The sequence below is a fragment of the Mytilus galloprovincialis genome, chromosome 2, assembly GCF_965363235.1.
Source record: "Mytilus galloprovincialis chromosome 2, xbMytGall1.hap1.1, whole genome shotgun sequence".
NCBI lineage: Eukaryota > Metazoa > Mollusca > Bivalvia > Mytilida > Mytilidae > Mytilus > Mytilus galloprovincialis.
In genome coordinates, this window is record NC_134839.1 from 11,637,240 (window position 1) to 11,659,548 (window position 22,309).

At 33.0% G+C, this 22,309-nt stretch overlaps 1 protein-coding gene across 1 annotated transcript in view; it reads left to right on the forward strand.

Moving 5' to 3' along the window:
• LOC143062897 (large ribosomal subunit protein eL28-like) overlaps positions 1-21,942 on the forward strand; it is a 35,291-nt gene extending 13,349 nt beyond the window's left edge. The window contains exons 3-5 of the mRNA XM_076234712.1: positions 20,048-20,171; positions 21,069-21,187; positions 21,810-21,942. Of these exons, the coding sequence (XP_076090827.1) occupies positions 20,048-20,171; positions 21,069-21,187; positions 21,810-21,905 (339 nt within the window). The 3' untranslated portion in view covers positions 21,906-21,942. The remainder of the gene's footprint in view (positions 1-20,047; positions 20,172-21,068; positions 21,188-21,809) is intronic.
• Positions 21,943-22,309: the final 367 nt, after the last annotated feature.

The window sequence follows — 22,309 nt, forward strand, 5'->3', positions numbered from 1 at the left end:
GCTCTGAGGAATTGGTATTTAACGGAAAAAACGGAAACAGACATCTTTAATGTAATTAAAGCAGTATGATAAAAAAAAATTGTCTGACACCTCTTTTTGCATGAGTGGTATGTGTTTTAGATAGCATTTTCGACTTGATCAATAATAAAAAATTTAAGGCAGGTTACACAAAAAGTCTTTCTCCTTCCATCGGTAATTATATTTTAAAAAAGGGCCCTTCAACAGCCCGTTCCGACGATGATTAGAGACAGTGATCCAGTTGAATCTGATGTAAACTTTTTAATTTATTTTTCCGTTCCGTTCCGTTCCGCAAAGTACCAATTGCTCTGAGGAATTGGTATTTAACGGAAAAAACGGAAACAGACATCTTTAATGTAATTAAAGCAGTATGATAAAAAAAAAATTGTCTGACACCTCTTTTTGCCTGAGTGGTATGTGTTTTAGATAGCATTTTCGACTTGATCAATAATAAAAAATTTAACACAAAGGCAGGTTACACAAAAAGTCTTTCTCCTTCCATCGGTAATTATATTTTAAAAAAGAGGCCTTCAACAGCCCGTTCCGACGATGATTAGAGACAGTGATCAAGTTGAATCTGATGTAAACTTTTTAATTTATTTTTCCGTTCCGTTCCGTTCCGCAAAGTACCAATTGCTCTGAGGAATTGGTATTTAACGGAAAAAACGGAAACAGACATCTTTAATGTAATTAAAGCAGTATGATAAAAAAAATTGTCTGACACCTCTTTTTGCATGAGTGGTATGTGTTTTAGATAGCATTTTCGACTTGATCAATAATAAAAAATTTAAGGCAGGTTACACAAAAAGTCTTTCTCCTTCCATCGGTAATTATATTTTAAAAAAGGGCCCTTCAACAGCCCGTTCCGACGATGATTAGAGACAGTGATCCAGTTGAATCTGATGTAAACTTTTTAATTTATTTTTCCGTTCCGTTCCGTTCCGCAAAGTACCAATTGCTCTGAGGAATTGGTATTTAACGGAAAAAACGGAAACAGACATCTTTAATGTAATTAAAGCAGTATGATAAAAAAAAATTGTCTGACACCTCTTTTTGCATGAGTGGTATGTGTTTTAGATAGCATTTTCGACTTGATCAATAATAAAAAATTTAACACAAAGGCAGGTTACACAAAAAATCTTTCTCCTTCCATCGGTAATTATATTTTAAAAAAGGGGCCTTCAACAGCCCGTTCCGACGATGATTAGAGACAGTGATCCAGTTGAATCTGATGTAAACTTTTTAATTTATTTTTCCGTTCCGTTCCGTTCCGCAAAGTACCAATTGCTCTGAGGAATTGGTATTTAACGGAAAAAACGGAAACAGACATCTTTAATGTAATTAAAGCAGTATGATAAAAAAAAATTGTCTGACACCTCTTTTTGCATGAGTGGTATGTGTTTTAGATAGCATTTTCGACTTGATCAATAATAAAAAATTTAACACAAAGGCAGGTTACACAAAAAGTCTTTCTCCTTCCATCGGTAATTATATTTTAAAAAAGAGGCCTTCAACAGCCCGTTCCGACGATGATTAGAGACAGTGATCAAGTTGAATCTGATGTAAACTTTTTAATTTATTTTTCCGTTCCGTTCCGCAAAGTACCAATTGCTCTGAGGAATTGGTATTTAACGGAAAAAACGGAAACAGACATCTTTAAAGCAGTATGATAAAAACAAGTCAGACCCTTCTTTTTTGAATGAGTGGTAAGTGTTTTAGATAGCATTTCGACTTGATCAATATTTAAATAAACAGCTGCGCCATGAGCGCATGATACGCCCGTCGTCTTGTGAAAAAACATAAATCTTTTTTGAATAACACAGGGTTGTACAGGATGTCATGCTTAGTATATCCTGACTCATTCCTTATTCCCGCTCAATAGGAAGATTGTACAAGATGTATTTGGGTATACATCTTTATTAGTTCGTCTTTTGATAAAAGTTGTCTCATTTGTAATCATACCCATTATGTCTGCTATGTTTATATAGACTACACTGCATTGGCTCTGCGATTCCAGTTTCCTTCTGTCGTCGTCAGGCAAGTATAATATTACATGAACATTCCTTCTGTCATCGTTGATTGAATTTATTTCCAAAAGAAGAATCATGAAATTTATAGTAGGATAAACAAAGAAGATTAACACATAAATTTTTATTTATATTCAAACCAAATTGATCAAAATTCAAATCCCGTGTCTACTCTTAAAAAGTTTGCGTACAAGGATCTGACAACACTCCGTTTTACTTTCTGTCCTGGTAGTTTTTACATCAGCTAATAAAAATTTAAGCTTTCAAATTTTAAAAGTGTGTATTAATCCGACAAATTAAGAGAACCTCAAAAGATCTTTAAACAGAAAGTAAAATTGAGCGTTTGCGGATCCTTATAAGCAACGTATCGACACATTTTATATGATCTTTAGGGACGGACCATTTAACTTGCAGAGGGGGAGGCATGCGCGCATTTATTTTTTATTTTTGGGAAGTGGCGCATTCAGAATCAACATATTTATTTACGAAAAAAAACATGCCCCCCCCCCAATTGCAAGTTAATTGGTCCGTCCCTTAGTTTAGTCCGATTGTATTCAAACTGACGAAAAGGTCAGTCATTCGATTTTTTGGCCTTCGCAATAAGGTAATATGTCCCGGGATATTGAATTTATGTCAGTTTTCAAATTTCTTATGAAAATGAGATGAAATAATGAATTTATTTTTCTTTCAAACCAAACCCCCAATAAGGTTCTCGTATTGCTTATATTTTTTTAAAAGATAGCAACCTGTTTTAATTACGGAGTGCAGGACTCCTCCAAATACGCGCCTGAATACAGTGTTTTTACTTTTAAAATTGCATTAAGACAGTACATATTCCAACTTGTTTGAGCACGCCTAAAGATTTTTGACGTGAAATTATAAGTGTATAATGATAACTTGCAGATTGGATGCATTTTATGTTATAATTGGCCTTATTGGAATTATGATCCATGTCAACTTTAACTTGCATTAACCTCGGGGTCATTCGTATAAATAAATAAATAATTAATTAAATAAGAATAAATAAATAAATCTTTATTTAAAGAGAGTAACTCATTTGGATTAAATCAATTTTCAATAAGGCTCTCTATAGACACAATATTAACAACATGAATAAACATAATCTACTACTACGGGTTTTTTTTAACGACCTTGACGAAAGCCCTTGCACGGTTGATATAAACCAAATCAATCTAGCAATACACAATGATGAATAATAGTATAAATATTAAATTACATAAACAAATACATGAACAAAACGGATTACATGATAGTGTTTTGAGTTTTATTGTTAAAATATATAATGATTTGTAAGTATACTTGAATGACGATACATTTTTTTGATTTTTTGATTTCTTTGGATAGTGAATTCCACACCTTTTGACCACTAAAAGAAAAGCTTGGTTTGTATAATTCTGTATTTGATTTTGGAACAATAAAATTATCTGAAAATGAGAGTCGAGTACTGTATGACTGTTTGCTATTTGTAGTTACAATAAGATTTGACAAGTATTGGGGTACCAATCCATTGTTTTATTCATACATTAATAAGGACTTGTGGTATAATATTCTATTACATGTATTTACTGGAATTATTCCAGATTCTTTAAAAAGTTCAACATGCAGATGGTTTTTGAAAATCGTGTTCATTTAAAATAATTCTAGCTTCCCTTTTTTGTAATTTAAGCAAACTGTCGATTAAAAATGTGTTACAGTTGCCCCATATTGAACAACAGTAGTCAAAATTTGGAAGAATGTATGCATTATAAAATAAAATTCTTGCATTATGATTTAAATATTTCTTGATCCTTTTTAGTAGAGCTAAAGGAAGAATTTACCTTAAAGTTTTTAATATTATATTTGATATGATCAGACCAAGACAGAGTTGCGTCCACAAAAATACCAAGGACTTGTTCACGCTGACTTTCATTAATATATTGATTATTAATGAAGATATTAAAAGGTTCATTACACATGACAGAAAGTTAGTGTTTTGAACATAAACACATTTTCTTTGTTTTGGATACATTGATTAACATTTTGTTTTCATCACACCAATGAGAAATATTTTCTAACACAGTATTTAGTGTCTGGCTATACAACTTTTGTTTTTACCAGTAACAGAAATAGTACTATCATCAGCCAAAAGATCACTGTTATGATTTGGATTACACAAAGGCAAAAAATTAATGAATAATAAGAATAATATGGGACCTTAAACGAACCCTTGAGGTACACCTGTTTTTACTTTTAATACACCTGAAAAAGTATTTGAAATGTATACAACCTGCTGTCTATCAGTTAGATATGAAGTAAGCCAGTGCAGTGAAGAATAAGAAAATCTGTATTTTTGTAATTTCTGGAGGAGCAGTTTATGATGAAGAACATCAGAAGCTTTACAAAGATCCAGAAATACTGCTCCTACTAATTCGCCTTCATCAATTGCTTTTAACCATTTATCTAACAAAGTTGTCATGGCAGTTTGACAGGAATGGTTCGAACGAAAACCTGATTGCAGGACATACAACAGATTATATGTGTCCGTATAGTTCATTAAATAAGTTTTTACGTGTCTCTCAAGTATTTTAGATACTAATTGTAAAAATGCAATTGGTCTGTAATTAAATACATCATTTTTTAACATTTATTTTCAAAAACTGGTATGACTTTAGCTAGTTTGAATAATGATGGATAAACTGATTTTTTAATGCTTGAATTAAAAATTTGACATAAGGGAACTGAAATAAGATGAGAAGTAATTTTTAAAAACTTTGCACTGATATTATCAAGACTGCTATTATTACATTACAGATGCCTGTTTCCGTTTTTTCCGTTAAATACCAATTCCTCAGAGCAATTGGTACTTTGCGGAACGGAACGGAACGGAAAAATAAATTAAAAAGTTTACATCAGATTCAACTTGATCACTGTCTCTAATCATCGTCGGAACGGGCTGTTGAAGGCCTCTTTTTTAAAATATAATTACCGATGGAAGGAGAAAGACTTTTTGTGTAACCTGCCTTTGTGTTCAATTTTTTATTATTGATCAAGTCGAAAATGCTATCTAAAACACATACCACTCATGCAAAAAGAGGTGTCAGACAATTTTTTTTTATCATACTGCTTTAATTACATTAAAGATGTCTGTTTCCGTTTTTTCCGTTAAATACCAATTCCTCAGAGCAATTGGTACTTTGCGGAACGGAACGGAACGGAAAAATAAATTAAAAAGTTTACATCAGATTCAACTGGATCACTGTCTCTTATCATCGTCGGAACGGGCTGTTGAAGGCCCCTTTTTTAAAATATAATTACCGATGGAAGGAGAAAGACTTTTGGTGTAACCTGCCTTAAATTTTTTATTATTGATCAAGTCGAAAATGCTATCTAAAACACATACCACTCATGCAAAAAGAGGTGTCAGACAATTTTTTTTATCATACTGCTTTAATTACATTAAAGATGTCTGTTTCCGTTTTTTCCGTTAAATACCAATTCCTCAGAGCAATTGGTACTTTGCGGAACGGAACGGAAAAATAAATTAAAAAGTTTACATCAGATTCAACTTGATCACTGTCTCTAATCATCGTCGGAACGGGCTGTTGAAGGCCTCTTTTTTAAAATATAATTACCGATGGAAGGAGAAAGACTTTTTGTGTAACCTGCCTTTGTGTTAAATTTTTTATTATTGATCAAGTCGAAAATGCTATCTAAAACACATACCACTCATGCAAAAAGAGGTGTCAGACAATTTTTTTTTATCATACTGCTTTAATTACATTAAAGATGTCTGTTTCCGTTTTTCCGTTAAATACCAATTCCTCAGAGCAATTGGTACTTTGCGGAACGGAACGGAACGGAACGGAAAAATAAATTAAAAAGTTTACATCAGATTCAACTGGATCACTGTCTCTAATCATCGTCGGAACGGGCTGTTGAAGGCCCCTTTTTTAAAATATAATTACCGATGGAAGGAGAAAGACTTTTTGTGTAACCTGCCTTTGTGTTAAATTTTTTATTATTGATCAAGTCGAAAATGCTATCTAAAACACATACCACTCATGCAAAAAGAGGTGTCAGACAATTTTTTTTTATCATACTGCTTTAATTACATTAAAGATGTCTGTTTCCGTTTTTTCCGTTAAATACCAATTCCTCAGAGCAATTGGTACTTTGCGGAACGGAACGGAACGGAAAAATAAATTAAAAAGTTTACATCAGATTCAACTGGATCACTGTCTCTAATCATCGTCGGAACGGGCTGTTGAAGGCCCCCTTTTTAAAATATAATTACCGATGGAAGGAGAAAGACTTTTTGTGTAACCTGCCTGAAATTTTTTATTATTGATCAAGTCGAAAATGCTATCTAAAACACATACCACTCATGCAAAAAGAGGTGTCAGACAATTTTTTTTTATCATACTGCTTTAATTACATTAAAGATGTCTGTTTCCGTTTTTTCCGTTAAATACCAATTCCTCAGAGCAATTGGTACTTTGCGGAACGGAACGGAACGGAAAAATAAATTAAAAAGTTTAAATCAGATTCATTTTGATCACTGTCTCTAATCAAGGACGACGTGAGGTCAGTCTAGATATCATAATGCATGACTTGCAAATGCGTTAATTTCATGATAATTTATCAGGATAATCCGACATATTCATCTACAGAATATTTCCCGATGTTATACATTATTACACATTTCACCTGTGAAGATGAGATTACGTATACATTTGTGTTATTTGTATATGGAAAACCGTAAAACACAGAAATTTTAAAGTTTGTTTTGTTTTAAAGATTTTTCGAAATTTTGATAAATGCCCCCTTTGGATACCTTAAATGAAATTCCGTTCCGTTCCGTTCCGTTCCGTTCCGTTCCGTTCCGTTCCGTAAAGTACCAATAGCCATTTGGGCGGCAAGTTTTTCAGTGGGTCGGGCGGCAATGCCAAACAAATGAAATTTTATTTTAGGCCTAAAAAACTAGGGGTGATCTCAGGTGCTCTGGAAGGGTAAGCAGATCCTGCTCCACATGTGGCATCCGTCGTGTTGCTTATGTGATAACAAATCCGGTAAATAATCTACTTCGGTAGGTCTCGTTCATGAAAGGGAAGGGGATTTATTATTTAAATTATGTACAATGTAGGTAATAAAAATATTTTCCTTTATGGAAACATTTTGAATGCTCAGGCTGTAGCGGAGGAGTAATGAAGATTTAAGTTTGCAACAACCAAACATCATGAAACTTAAACACAATGCCAAATACCACAAATTACAGATCAAGTTTGAATTTTGGACTGGTGGTGTCACTTTAACTGTTCTAGAGTTACTGTCGGTTAAAACTGGTAAAATTGCTGAATTTTTATTATGGAACTTAAGTAAGTCTCAACGGAAGGTCATTTAACTTGTACACCATGTTTATACAGTGACAAACCTTAAATACAGATACATGTACATGTAGTGTTAGATTTTTGGTGGAGCCACTTCAATATTTCTAGTTTAAAAAGACCTCAAACCTTTTATATTTTCTATTTCAAACTCTGGTTTCAGTGCCTCTGCAAGTGATGACTTAAGTTATTGACACCTCTTATGGGAGTGAAGTTATCACAATGAATATAACAAGCTTATTTGTTTGACTGATGCAGTGGCAGGGGTGTGGAAATGCTATGCCCGACTCGCCCGACTAGTACATTTGAACAACCGGACAAGTAATTATTTTTGTCTTGGTTGTCCGTGGACAAGTAAAATAATATACAAGACAAAGTTCAAATTTAACAAAAACATACAATTAATTTCAAAACGTATAAAGATGTTTAATTTATGTAAAAGAAACGAATGTTCAGCAAGTAAAACATCAATGTTCATTACGATAAATATTACATGATACCGGAAATAGATCGATTACCAAAATAAATAAAAATAAGTATGTGAACCTGAGTCACGTAACATTGCATTGGCTTTGTCCATTGACCCGGGATCGTCGATTAGGTTTTATCCATCATTTACGGGAAGTGTCATTTCTTTAAATTTTGTATCGAGATTCAAATTGATAAATACTAAATAAAAAGGTGGGCAAGCAAGACAAAAAGAGTCATGAGTCGAGTAGAAAACCTTAAATGCAAATGGAGGACACAGAGTATTTAAAAAAAAAAGCGGAAGCGAGAATTTCAGACATCGTGGATATCAGATTGCCCCTGGCTATCCACAGGGGCTTGTTACAATTGCCGGGTTTACTATCCATACGAACCCCTAAAAAATGAAAGTACTAAAGCGACACCTACCGGAAAATATATTTTCAGCTCTCTCGGGAGTTTACCGAAATATGAGGACGACAGACAGTATGTTCCTAATAATTCCCGCCAATTTTTACATTATTGTAATAAAAAATACCGTAGACTTCCGAAAAGCATAACATTTATGTAAACACCCGAGAGTGTCGAAAATATATTTTCCGATAGGTGTCGCTTTAGTACTTTCATTTTCAAATGTAGGGCCTCGATTCGTTCTATTTCAAAAATGTCGAGTTTGTTTTATGGATTACAATAGTTATAGAGGTTATTTAAGGTAACAAATATATGTCATTGGAGAGATAATTCAAGTGGGAACATATTTATTCAGGTCACGAAGTAAGTGAAAGTCTTAGAAAAAATTTACAACAATAATTTGAAGCATTGTCGCAAATTAGCTTCCTCCCTTGTGTTTTTTAGGGGTTCGTATGGATAGTAAACCCGGCAATTGTAACAAGCCCCTGTGGGCTATCTATGAAAATTCAGAAAATAAGTTAAGTTTTTGTCTTATTTAAAGATGAAGTCTTATTTATAGATGAAAGGTCAACATTATTTGTTGTCAAAGTGGAAAATAAAAGGGACGCTTTAATTGCCTATCTGAAGACAATAATAAATGATCAAGAAAAAAACCAAGTGTGTCAGTTGAGAGGACTTAAGAGAAACACAACACAATCAATAGTTTATCATTTAGTTAGTTTATATTTCTTCAATCACAGTCCTCAAATTTAGTATATGTACCTACTGGCTACAATTTTTATTCAACAACTGCTGCATAATTATCCTTTACATGTCATTTCATTGGTTGGTTTGCTGTTAGGTTTCTGTCCCATTGATGTCAACCCATTTCCTACTTTCCCAATTTTTACACATATAAACAAATGGATTTCATTTGTTTGTGATGCACAACAGTGATAAGTAAGGATAATATGTTAGCTAACAAGAAATACTTCAATATTTATTGGGATCATCAGGGCAAGTAAATTTTTTTCCGGACAAGTAAAGTTTTAGGTTTCACTTGCCCGGGGACAAGTGCTCACAACAAATATTTCCACACCCCTGAGTGGCATTGAAATTTTGATAATTTGAATATCATCTATCAAAAGGCCTCCATTTGTGCCTTTCATCTGTAAGATTTTCTGTAGATTCTTTCTGTAAAATGACTGAAACAATTGAATTATAATTGAATAATATTGATCCTGAATGTATAGATTATGTATGTTTGATGTTGATTTAGTTTATCAACCACTGAGTCAGGCCAAAAGAAAAAGTGTTTGCTATTTCACCTTCGAAAAAACTTTTTGCTTTATGAAAACATTGTTATGCCCCTGCTGTAACAGAGGGTCAAGATTTACTCCTGGACATGTACACCTAAAACAGTTTCAGTTCCCAAAGTTTTAAATTCTGCAACCAAATATTATGAAACTTAAACACAATGCCTACTACCACAAAATACAGATCCAGTTTGAATTTCAAACCTGTTACATTTTCTATTTCAAACTCTGGTTTCAATACCTCTGCAAGTGATGACTTAAGTTATTGACACCTCTTATGGGAGTGAAGTTATCACAATGAATATAACAAGCTTACTTGTTTGACTGATGCAGTGGCATTTAAAATTATGATAATTTTGGATCATCTAGCAAAATACTTCACATTTTGGCCCTTCATCTAAGTTTTTCTGCAGATCCTTTCTGTTAAATGACTGAAAGAATTTGTCTTGGAAAAATTTGATCCTGAGTGTGAATTGGTTATGGTTGGTAGGTTTATTATTAGTTTATCAACCACTGTGTCATGTCAACATAAACTAATTATGTGTTTCCTATTCACCTCCAAAAAGTTTAAGAACGCCTAGGGTAGGTCAAACTTTTTGCTTGTAAGTTTATGAAAACATTTTTATGCCTGCTATAGCCATAGTAGCAGAGGGGTCATAAAGATTTTCTCCTGTATGTTTAAAAATTTGTTTCTGTTCTCAACTTTAAAGCATCCAAATATTATGAAACTTATACACGATGACTACAACCACAAAATACAGTTGAAATTTGAATTTGGTGGTGATACTTTAACCTTTCTAGAGTAATGCCGGTTTAAAAAAGAAAAAAAAATGTTGAAAACTTCCTGCATTCTGTAGCCTCAACTGTATGTTATGAAACTTGTACACAATGCTTATTAACACAAAATACAGATCAAGTTGGATTTTTGGTAGTGCCACTTTAACTGGTCTAGTTTTAAAAAACTTCAAACCTTTTACATTTTCTATTTCAAACACTGTTTTAAGTGCCTCTGCAAGTGATGACTTAAGTTATTGACACCTCTTATGGGAGTGAAGTTATCACAATGAATATAACAAGCTTACTTGTTTGACTGATGCAGTGGCATTTAAAATTATGAAAATTTAGATCATCTTGCAAAAGGTTATCATTTGTGCCTTTCATCTGTAAGATTTTCTACAGAAAATTGAACAATATTGATCCTGAATGTATAGATTAGGCCAAAAATAAAATATTGTTTGTTTCCCCTCCCACCACCGACCCGGTAGAATCGCCGCGACTCGAAAAATTTTATTGGCCATTCTTGTCCAAAAATTTTTTTTTGTTATGTTTGTTTTTTAGTGATATCTTTCCGATGCTGTAGTAAACGTGCGTTGGTTTTTTGTCATACCTTTCCGATGCTGTAATTAACAAGCGTTTTAAATCAAGGCATTTTTGCATTGAAGCGTCTATATGATTCGGAATCAAGGAAAACAAACTGCCTTGCTACACGATTTGTGTTGTGTGCAAGGGTGATATTTGAAAATAAAAAATCTGAAGCTCTTTAAACCCACTGAGTGCACCTTGATTGGTTTTGTCTTTTACTTCTGTTCCTGTTTAAAGGATAAAATCTTTGAGTAAAAATGGTTTGAGTAAAAATGATCTGAATTGTGCTTTGAAATTAATCTACTTTGTCTTCGACTTCGAACAGGTTGGCACAAGTCAGAAAATGTTGGATAGGTGAATTCCCTGCTTTCACCTCTTGTGTAAACAAGACCAGTTCAGTTTAAATGTGTTTTTATTTTTCAATTTCTGGCATGAAATTTACAAAAGGGCACGTTTTACATTATAACTGCATCAGATGAATTTGTAAATACTTAAAAGTATTCTAGGAACAAAAAAAAAAACCATATAAGTGAAGCCTGGTTTTTCTAGAACTCGAAAAAACACAAATCTTTTGTTTAGAATTGACCAAGCTGCATGATCCAGGTGCAACTGAACATAACTGAATTATGTTCACTTTTCAAAAATTTTATTCATAAAATTTAAATTCCCAAGTCATTAACCTATCTTTTTGTAATCTCATAATTGATGATCAAGGTATGAATTCCCAATTTGGTGAACACAGGAATTGTTTTGTTGTGAGTTATTCATTAAATTTGACTTGAAATAAGCTTGATTTTTAATTAATTAAACACTTGCTTTCATTACACATTGTTATCACATGAAGGATGTGTGCTTTAGTAGATTTCATACCATAAAATGAATAGGAAAAAGGAGGTCCCTGTATACTATTTTTAACATCAGAGAACTGGGGTGTACACTGAATACAGGGAATACCCCACTTTTCTTGACTTATCTTACCTGTTGAATTTTGTAAAAATTCAATATAGAAAAATTATATCTATTATCAAGAAATAAAATAAAATAATTTGCCTACCTACCTACCCATACCCTGATAACCTCAGTCGGGGAGGGGAAACAAAGATATTTTTAATGTTGGCCTTATGTTTGGTTGATTTTGTTTTAGTTTATCAACCACTGATTCAGGCCAAAATAAAGTGTGTTTGCTATTTAACCCTTCAGAAACCTTTCTGCTTTATAAAAACATTGTTATATCTCTGCTGTAGCAGAGGGGTCATCAAGATTTACTCCTGCACATCCAAAAATTGGTTTCAGTGTCCCAACTTTAAATTCTGCAGTCAAATGTTAAAAGTGCCTCAGTGCCTCTGCAAGTGATGACTTAAGTTATTGACACCTCTTATGGGAGTGAAGTTATCACAATGAATATAACAAGCTTACTTGTTTGACTGATGCAGTGGCATTGAAAAACATGATACTTTTGGATCATCAAGTAAAAGGCCTCCATTTGTGCCCTTCTTCTGTAAGTTTTTCTGTAGATCCTTTCTGTGAAATGACTGAAAAAATTGAATTGAGAATAGATAATATTGATCCTGAGAGTGTATAGAAAACAAGATCATGGTTGGTTGATTTTGCTTGTTTATCAACTATTAGTATTATATTGGACCAAAATCAATAAATTGTTTTTCCAATTTACCTTTTAAAAAATTCAGTAGGGTATATGTTCAAACAATTTTATGCCACTGCTGTAGCAGTGGGGATTTTAAAATTTACTTTGGTTTGTCCCAAAATTGGTTTTGGTTCTTTAACTTTAGCTTGTGTATACACAATGGCAACTACCACAAAATACAGATCAAGTTTGAATATTAGACTGTTGGTGTCACTTTAACCGTTCTAGATTACTGCTGTTTTATAACAGGTAAAATTGCTGAATTCATTTTTGTTCCTTAATTTAAGTAAGCCTCAACCAATTGTTATGAAACTGATGCTCAATGCTTATTAACTCAAAATATAGATCAAGTTTGATTTTTGGTGGTACCACTTTAATGGTTCTTGGTTGTTGTTTTTTTTTATACTAAAACTTTTTAAATTTTCGATTTCAAACTCTGTTTTAAGTGCCTCTGCAAGTGATGACTTAAGTTATTGACACCTCTTATGGGAGTGAAGTTATCACAATGAATATAACAAGCTTACTTGTTTGACTGATGCAGTGGCAATGAAAATTATGATAATTTTGGATCATCAAGCAAAAAGCTATCCATTTTTGGAAAGATTAGAACTTGTTCTAAATCTGTACTTAGGCACCGGCCTCCCTAACAACAGGACAGGTTAGCTACTGTTACTAAATGTATTCACACTGAAATATAGTTCCCTATGGTTATCATGTATGTACACATAATACACATATAAACTTAAAAAAAATAGTATATTATTGGAGCAGTTCATTCAAGAATGTATGTCATTAAAGTTTGTTGATGTGCAGGCTTTTTTAAAAAACATTTTTATTAGGTAAGTGGGTATTGATTCAATACTAGTATGATTGACAACTGTCATTATCACTAAACAATCATACCCAAGGTGGACCTTTAATTACAATACCCCACCTCCTAAACTGCCAATCAAATTGACCACATTACCTATCAACCTCAGTCTTACATAATTATACATAATATACATCTAATTCATAATACACAAGTATTTGACCTCATAATTGAATACACAAATGTGTATATTATATGTTTGATATATATAAGGATGATAGATTTATTTATTGCCTTTTACTTTTGATCTACTTAACATAAAGTGATTCTGAAAATTAAAGCTAAAAGATAAATGATTAATGGATTAACAAGATCTTTAAACCAGGTGCTCCGCAGGGCGCAGCTTTATACGACCGCAGAGGTCGAACCCTAAACAGTTGGGGCAAGTATGGACAAAACATTCAAGCGTGATACAGCTCTGAATTTGGATTGTGATCAAATTTTTTACATTACATGGTTTTTTTTTACACAAAACAAATGTCAAGATTTTACAAATCAATTAAAGATTTCTTCTTCAAACTTTTTTCTGTAGATCCTCTGTGAAATGACTGAAAGAATTGAATAAGTCTTGGATTATAGGTGGTTGCTTTCAACTAAGTTTATCAACCACTGTGTCATACCAAAATAAATAGATTGTGTGTTTCCTATTTCACCTACACATAAATACATTTATGTACGGTAGGCGGGTAGAACTTTTTGTTTTATGAAAACATTTTTTGCCCCTATTGTAGCAAAGGGGTGATGAGATTTACTCCTCTAAACCCCTTTATCAATTTTGGTTTCTATTCTCTAACTTTAGTTTGCAGCAACAAAATATTATGAGCTTGTACACAATGCCAACTATATATAGATACCACTAAATACAGATCAAGTTTGAATTTTGATCTGATGGTATCATTTTCCTCAATGCTCTTCAACTTCTTACTTTATTCAGCCTTTTTAACTATTTTGGATTCGAGCCTCGCTGCCGAGTCTTTTGTAGACGAAAAAAAAACATCTGGCTTAAATACAAAATTTAACCTGGTATCTATGATGAGTTCATTTAAGCATTGTAGAGTTACTGCTTGTTAAAAACATGAAAAATTGCTGAATTATTTTCTGTTTTCTAACAAATGTAAGCCTCAACCAAAGGTGATGAAAAGGATATGCTTATAAACTCAAAATATAGATCAAGTTTGATTTTTGATGGTGCCACTTTTAACATTTTTAGTTGAAAAAGACCTCATGAAACCTTTAATAGTTTCTATTTCAAAATCTGGTTTAGTGCCTCTGCAAGTGATGACTTAAGTTATTGACACCTCTTATGGGAGTGAAGTTATCACAATGAATATAACAAGCTTACATGTTTGACTGATGCAGTGGCATTGAAAAACATGATTACTTTGGATCATCAAGCAAAAAGCTATAATACATTGTAGTTATCAAAGGTACCTGGATTATAATTTAGTCTGCCAGACATGCGTTTCGTCTACATAAGACTCATCAGTGATGCTCATATCAAAATATTAATTAAGCCAAAGACGTACAAAGTTGAAGAGCATTGAGAATCCAAAATTCCAAAAAGTTGTGCCAAATACGGCTAAGGTAATCTATGCCTGGAATAAGAAAATCCTTAGTTTTTTCTAAAAATTCAAAGTTTTGTATTTAGCAGAAAATTTATGAAAATGACCACATTATTGATATTCATGTCAATACCTTAGTGTTGACTACTGGGCTAGTGATACCCTCAGTGACAAAACGTCAACCAGCAATGCAGTGGCATCGACCCAGTGGTGTATAAATTTGTACCCTTCTATAATATTTTCTGTAGATCTTTTCTGTGAAATAGCTAAAAGAATTGAATAAGCCTTGGATTATGGTTGGTTTATTTCGTAAATTAGTTAATCAACCACAACACTGTGTCAGGCCAAATAAATAAATTGTGTGTTTCCTATTTCACTTCAAAATAAAATAAATGAGTTAGGGTAGCATTGGAAGGTAGGTTAAACCATTTGCTTTATGAAAACATTTGTATGCCCCCACTGTAGCAGAGGTGTCATCAAGATTTACTCCTGTACATCCATACATCTTGAAATTTTTTTCTGTTCTCCAACTTTAGTTTGTGACAACCAAATATTAGGAAACTTATACACAATGCCAACTTCCTTAAATACAGATTAAGTTTGAATTCTGATGGTGTTTCTTTAGCTATTCTAGTTATGTGTATACAGTTTCAAACAGGAAAAATTGCTGAATTCATTTCTGTTCTCTAACTAAAGTAAATATAAGCCTCAATAGAATGTAATGAAACTTATACACAATATTTATTAACTCAAAATACCGATCAAATTTGATTTTTTGTTGTGCCAGTTTAACCATTCTAGTTTTAAAGGACCTCAGACCTATAACATTTTGTATTTCAACCTCTGCAAGTGATGACTTAAGTTATTGACACCTCTTATGGGAGTGAAGTTATCACAATGAATATAACAAGCTTACTTGTTTGACTGATGCAGTGGCATTGAAAATTATGATAGTTTTGGATCATCAAGGAAAATCCTATCAATTCGTGCCCTTCTTCAGTATGTATTTCTACAGATCCTCTCTGTTAAATGACTAAAAGAATTGAACTAGTCTTGGACAAAATTGGTCCTGAGTGTAGATAGATTATGGTTGGTTGATTTCATATTTGTTAATCAACCACTGTCAGGTTAAAATAAATAGATTTTTTTTTCCTATACACCTCCAAACAAACTAGGTATGGAAGCCTTGATTGGTAGGTAAAACCTTTTGCTTTATGAAAACAGTTTTATGCCCTGGCTGTAGCAGAGGGGTCATTGAGATTTACTCCTTTACACCCATTCCTCCTGAAATTGGTTTTTGTTCTTAAACTTTAGTTTGTGGCAACCAAATATTATGTACAATTATGAATAACCTCAAAATACAGATCAAGTTTGAATTTTTAACTGGTGGCGTCACTTTAATCGTTCACAAGTTACTGATGGTTAAAAACATGTAAAATTGTTGAATGCATTTTCATTCTCAAACTTAAGTAAGCCTCAACAAAATCTTTTGAAACTATGTATACACAATGCTTATCAACTTAAAATACAGATCAAGTTTGATTTTTGGAGGTGCTACTTGTACATTTCTAGTTTTAAAAGACCTTAAACCTTTTACATTTTCTATTTCAAACTGGTTTCATGAAAATTGGTTTCTGTTCTCTAACTTTAGTTTGCTGCAACCAAATATGAAACTTGATACACAAAATACAGATCATGTTCGATTTTCGATGGTGTCCCTTTAATCGTTCTAGTTTAAAAGTACCTCAGACCGTTTACATTTTCTATTTTAAACTCTGGTTTCAGTGCCTCTGCAAGTGATGACTTAAGTTATTGACACCTCTTATGGGAGTGAAGTTATCACAATGAATATAACAAGCTTACTTGTTTGACTGATGCAGTGGCATTGAAAATTATGATAATTTGGATAAAATAGGTAGAGTGTGTAGGTAATAACATTTGCTCAATAAAAAAATGTTTTATGGTCCTTCCATAGCAGAGGGTCTTTCAGTACATCTGTTCATCCCAAAATTGTTTTTTGTTCTCTAACTTAAGTTTGCTGTAACTAAATATTTTGAATCTTAAACACAATGCTTATTCATTTTAACACAAAATACAGATCAAGTTTTATTTTTGGTGGTGCCACTTTAACCATACTTGTTTAAAAGTACCTCAGACCTTTTACATTTTCTATTTCAAACTCTGGTTTCAGTACCTCTGCAAGTGATGACTTAAGTTATTGACACCTCTTATGGGAGTGAAGTTATCACAATGAATATAACAAGCTTACTTATTTGACTGATGCAGTGGCATTGAAATTGATGATAATTTTGGATCATCAAGCAAAAGGCTATCAATTTGTGCCCTTCTGTAAGTTTTTAGCAGATCCTTTCTGTTAAAAGACTAAAGGAACTGAAATGGTCTTGGATACAATAATTCCTGAGTGTGCATAGATGATGGTTGGTTGATTTAATATTAGTTTATCAACTGGAGTCTGGCCAAAATAAATAAATAATGTGTTTCCTCTTCCACCTTCAAAGAAATGGGTAGGGTAGGTAGGTTAAACCATTTGCTGATGGAAACAAAGAAATGGGTAGGGTAGGTAGGTTAAACCATTTGCTGATGGAAACAAAGAAATGGGTAGGGTAGGTAGGTTAAACCATTTGCTGATGGAAACAAAGAAATGGGTAGGGTAGGTAGGTTAAACCATTTGCTGATGGAAACAAAGAAATGGGTAGGGTAGGTAGGTTAAACCATTTGCTGATGGAAACAAAGAAATGGGTAGGGTAGGTAGGTTAAACCATTTGCTGATGGAAACAAAGAAATGGGTAGGGTAGGTAGGTTAAACCATTTGCTGATGGAAACAAAGAAATGGGTAGGGTAGGTAGGTTAAACCATTTGCTGATGGAAACAAAGAAATGGGTAGGGTAGGTAGGTTAAACCATTTGCTGATGGAAACAAAGAAATGGGTAGGGTAGGTAGGTTAAACCATTTGCTGATGGAAACAAAGAAATGGGTAGGGTAGGTAGGTTAAACCATTTGTCGATGGAAACAAAGAAATGGGTAGGGTAGGTAGGTTAAACCATTTGCTGATGGAAACAATTTTAACCCCCTGCTGTAGCAGAGGGGTCATTAAAGTTTACTGCTGTACATCCCTATGTCCCAAAATTCATGAAAATTGGTTGTTCTCTAACTTTAGTTTGCTGCAACCAAATATGAAACTTGATACACAAGATACAGATCATGTTCGTTTTTTGGTGGTGTCCCTTTAATCGTTCTAGTTTAAAAAGATCTCAAACCTTTTATATTTTCTATTTCAAACTCTGGTTTCAGTGTCTCTGCAAGTGATGACTTAAGTTATTGACACCTCTTATGGGAGTGAAGTTATCACAATGAATATAACAAGCTTACTTGTTTGACTGATGCAGTGGCATTGAAAATTATGATAATTTTGGATAAAAAAAAAATAGTTAGAGTATGTAGGTAATAACATTTGCTCCATGAAAACATGTTTTATGATCACTCCATAGCAGAGGGGTCTTTCAGTACATCTGTATTTCCTAAAATTGTTTTAACCGGATTTTTTGACAAAATATGTCTTATTGATTTGGGGATGTACAGCGGCCGGGTAGGTGGCTGGTCGGGCAGGCAGCAGCCAAATTGTTTTTAACTGGATTTTTGTGACAAAAATGTCTGTTTTTGATTTGGGGATGTACAGCGGGCGTGCAGGTGGCTGGTCAGGCGGGCGGCAGCCAAATGTTGTCCGTGCATTTACTCATGAACTGTTCAACCAAAGCTTTTAAAATTTCAATATGTTGTTACTGACAACAAAATGGAGGTCAAGTTCAATAATGACAATTTTGACTTTTATGGTTCTGGAGTTATGGTTCTTGAAAGATTGAGAAATGGTGTTTCCAGTCCTGTCCATGCTTTTACTCATGAACCGTTCAACCAAAATTAAATGGAGGTCAAGTTCAATAATGCCGATTTTGACTTTTACCATTAAGGAGTTATGGTTCTTGAAAGTTTGAAAAATGGTGTTTCCAGTCATGTTGCATTTACAATGAACCATTCAACCAAAGCTTTTCAAAATTTAGTATGTTGTTACTGATGACAAAATGGAGGTTGAGTCTGATATTAAAAGATTTTCACTTTCACCGTTCATCAGTTATTGTTCTTGTGATATTGAAAAATACCAGACACACATAAATATGTATAAATCCCGTTTGCTGTCGCTCTGACAGCCTCTTTTTTGTTCTCTAACTTAAGTTTGCTGCAACAAAATATTTTGAATCTTAAACACAATGCTTATTCATTTTAACACAAAATACAGATCAAGTTTTATTTTTGGGTGGTGCCACTTTAACCATACTTGTTTAAAAGTACCTCAGACCGTTTACATTTTCTATTTTAAACTCTGTTTTAAGTGCCTCTGCAAGTGATGACTTAAGTTATTGACACCTCTTATGGGAGTGAAGTAATCACAATGAATATAACAAGCTTACTTGTTTGACTGATGCAGTGGCATTGAAATTGATAATAATTCTGGATCATCAAACAAAAGGCTATCATTTTGTGCTTTTTACCTGGTATTTTTGCTGCAGATCTCTTTCTGTGAAAATAATAAAACAATTAAAATGTACATGATGTAGTAAGATAGCTATAGATATTGCATAGGACTACTTTAACTTGTAAAGTTTAAAAAATATTTTTTTAAACAGTGATTTTACAGAAAGAGAGCCAGAGTTAATATCTTAATATCTCCTATTGGCAAACATAATTATGTTGGTAGGGTAAGTGGTGTCTTTGTCCAAATGGTCTTATTTTGTTAGTTACTTCCTATACATATCACTTCAGACAAACAAACAAAAATACACTGTAGAAGGCCCTTATTAAAAGGGTCCTTGATTTTCAAAATACTTCGTATAAGAAAGGCTATTAGAAGAACTTAATATGTAACTCTTGTATGCTGTATGAAGGCCTAAAATTATAACCATGTATGTCTCAACATGTAATTCTATTTTTCAGGAACCCAATAATCTTAAAGCAAAGAATTGCTTCCGTTATAATGGTTTAGTTAACCGAAAAACTGTTGGTGTTGAGCCAGCTAAAGATGGTAAAGGTGTGGTCATGATTACAAAAAATAGCAAAGGTAAGTTGGACTGAAGAAAAGAAACTATTAATGCAGATGCCAGAGGTCTTAGTAGAATATTTATATCGTTCTTGAACATGATGGTTCCTTTCAAAAATAGTTGGTGTGTCTCACGACAAAACTGATGTGTCTGGGCATAGACATCTCCTTATTGTTGTCATCATTGCCAAGTCTCTTGAAAAAGTTAAATGTGCGATTTTGACTACATTATATTGATACACATATTTCAACATTTGTTTTGATTATTGATAATAAATACCCAACTATCACACGCCATCATTTCTATGATTTGAGTAAAAGAATGGTCTGGCAGTGGCCTTTCGAATCAATGAACGAAAAATACCCAAGTAACGTCATGACACCCACTAATACAGGCCAGTTCCATTTTTTGCATTCAAAGTAACTTAGTTGTTTCACTCCTCATGATTCAAGAATATATTGTAATCTAACTTGTAATTTGTTCGTGCAGATATATCTTACTTTGTTATCACCACTGTTTCCTTAGACATTTGTAAAACTTTATTACAATCTTTAAACTTAAAGAAGGTAAATTTGTACATCTGAGTACTTATTGCTATTAATATCTCAATACTAGAACCTTTCCTTTCTTGAAAAAAAATATTCAAATATATATTTAGGGGTAAAATATTTCTTTTAGCAAAACAAAGTATGATAACAGCATAAACATAATTATTCAGTATGATACATGTACATCAGTCGAACAGGAAATAATTTCATCCAAAGGGTCTGAAAATTTGCAGAATTAATTTACCAGTAGCATGTGCAATAGGCCGACAGTTATATTGAGAATTACCCCATTGAACAGGTCAGTTTACAAAAAGATTTTGTATTGAATGATAAGCCAGATAAATTGTAATTGTTGAATTTTTATTGAAGGCTACAGAAAACCAAACAAATCCTACACCAGAGTAGAACTGAAGAAAGGTGCCAGGAGAACAATGGCTTCCATCAGAACACTTATTAGAAATAAAAGATACAGGAAAGATCTTAAAATGGTTTGTACTATTTTTCATGGAAAATAAATTAGTTAGATTCAGAAAAGTGTCCGAGGGAAGTCACTGAACTGCAAAATATGTTCTTATGAATGCCAAATCGTGTCCATTTAAAAAAAAAACCTGACTAAACCTGTTGGTATGAAGCCGAAATATCACAAAAACAAGATAGGTAGGCATCATTGTAGTATATTAGTTCAAAAGAATTCCCTAGGAAACAATGGATCAAAATGTACATAACTAGTTAATTGCTATTTAAATATGCATGAAATATTTGCCATTGAAAATTGAGCAATCAGTCAAGATTTCGTTTATGTGTTAGAAATTGAACTTGCAATTATGCTTGATATATAACTATTACATGTGCCACTCTTACCTAGTATCTAGTGTCTACTTACCCAGTATCTAGTGTATATTTGAAAGCAGAAATCGCTGTTGATACAGATCACTAAAACTTTCCCTCAGACTTTCTTGGATATCGGCTATGATCTTTTTTTTTTTTAGAATCCAACTAATTCAAACATGTTCCCCACAAATGAATAACCGTAAATGTTGTTGAAATCACTAATGTAATATCCTGTTATTTTCTATTTTTCTCACATGATGTGTTTTATTATTATTTCAGGCTGCTGTCAGAAGAGCAAGTGCCATTATAAGAAGTCAGAGACCAGTCACAGTTAGAAAAGCTGGTAGCCAAAAGAAGACTGGCGCTAAGAAATAGACTCTTTGATGAGAAAATAAAAAAAAACCAAATTTAATCTTATTTTATTTCAAGCTTTGAAAAACTAGCATAGGAACAGACTTTCCATAAAGATACACATTAACTCTGTGAAATTGATGGCGGACTATGATAGACACTCACCTTCAATATATGAAATCAAACCAAACATACATACACTCTGATAGTAAAAATACAGCATTATTTTATCCTTTATCAAAACAATGTATTAATTATAAACCAACAAGAAGATGTGAAGGTCAGTTTCTTAACTATACACCTAGAAAAAAAGTATTGCAACACTGCTAATTTGGGTTTTACCAAATACTTAAACTTGTAATCCGTTTAAGTTTTTAAATTAAATTCATGGTATTAACTAACTTTTCATCCAATATTAATGCTACATG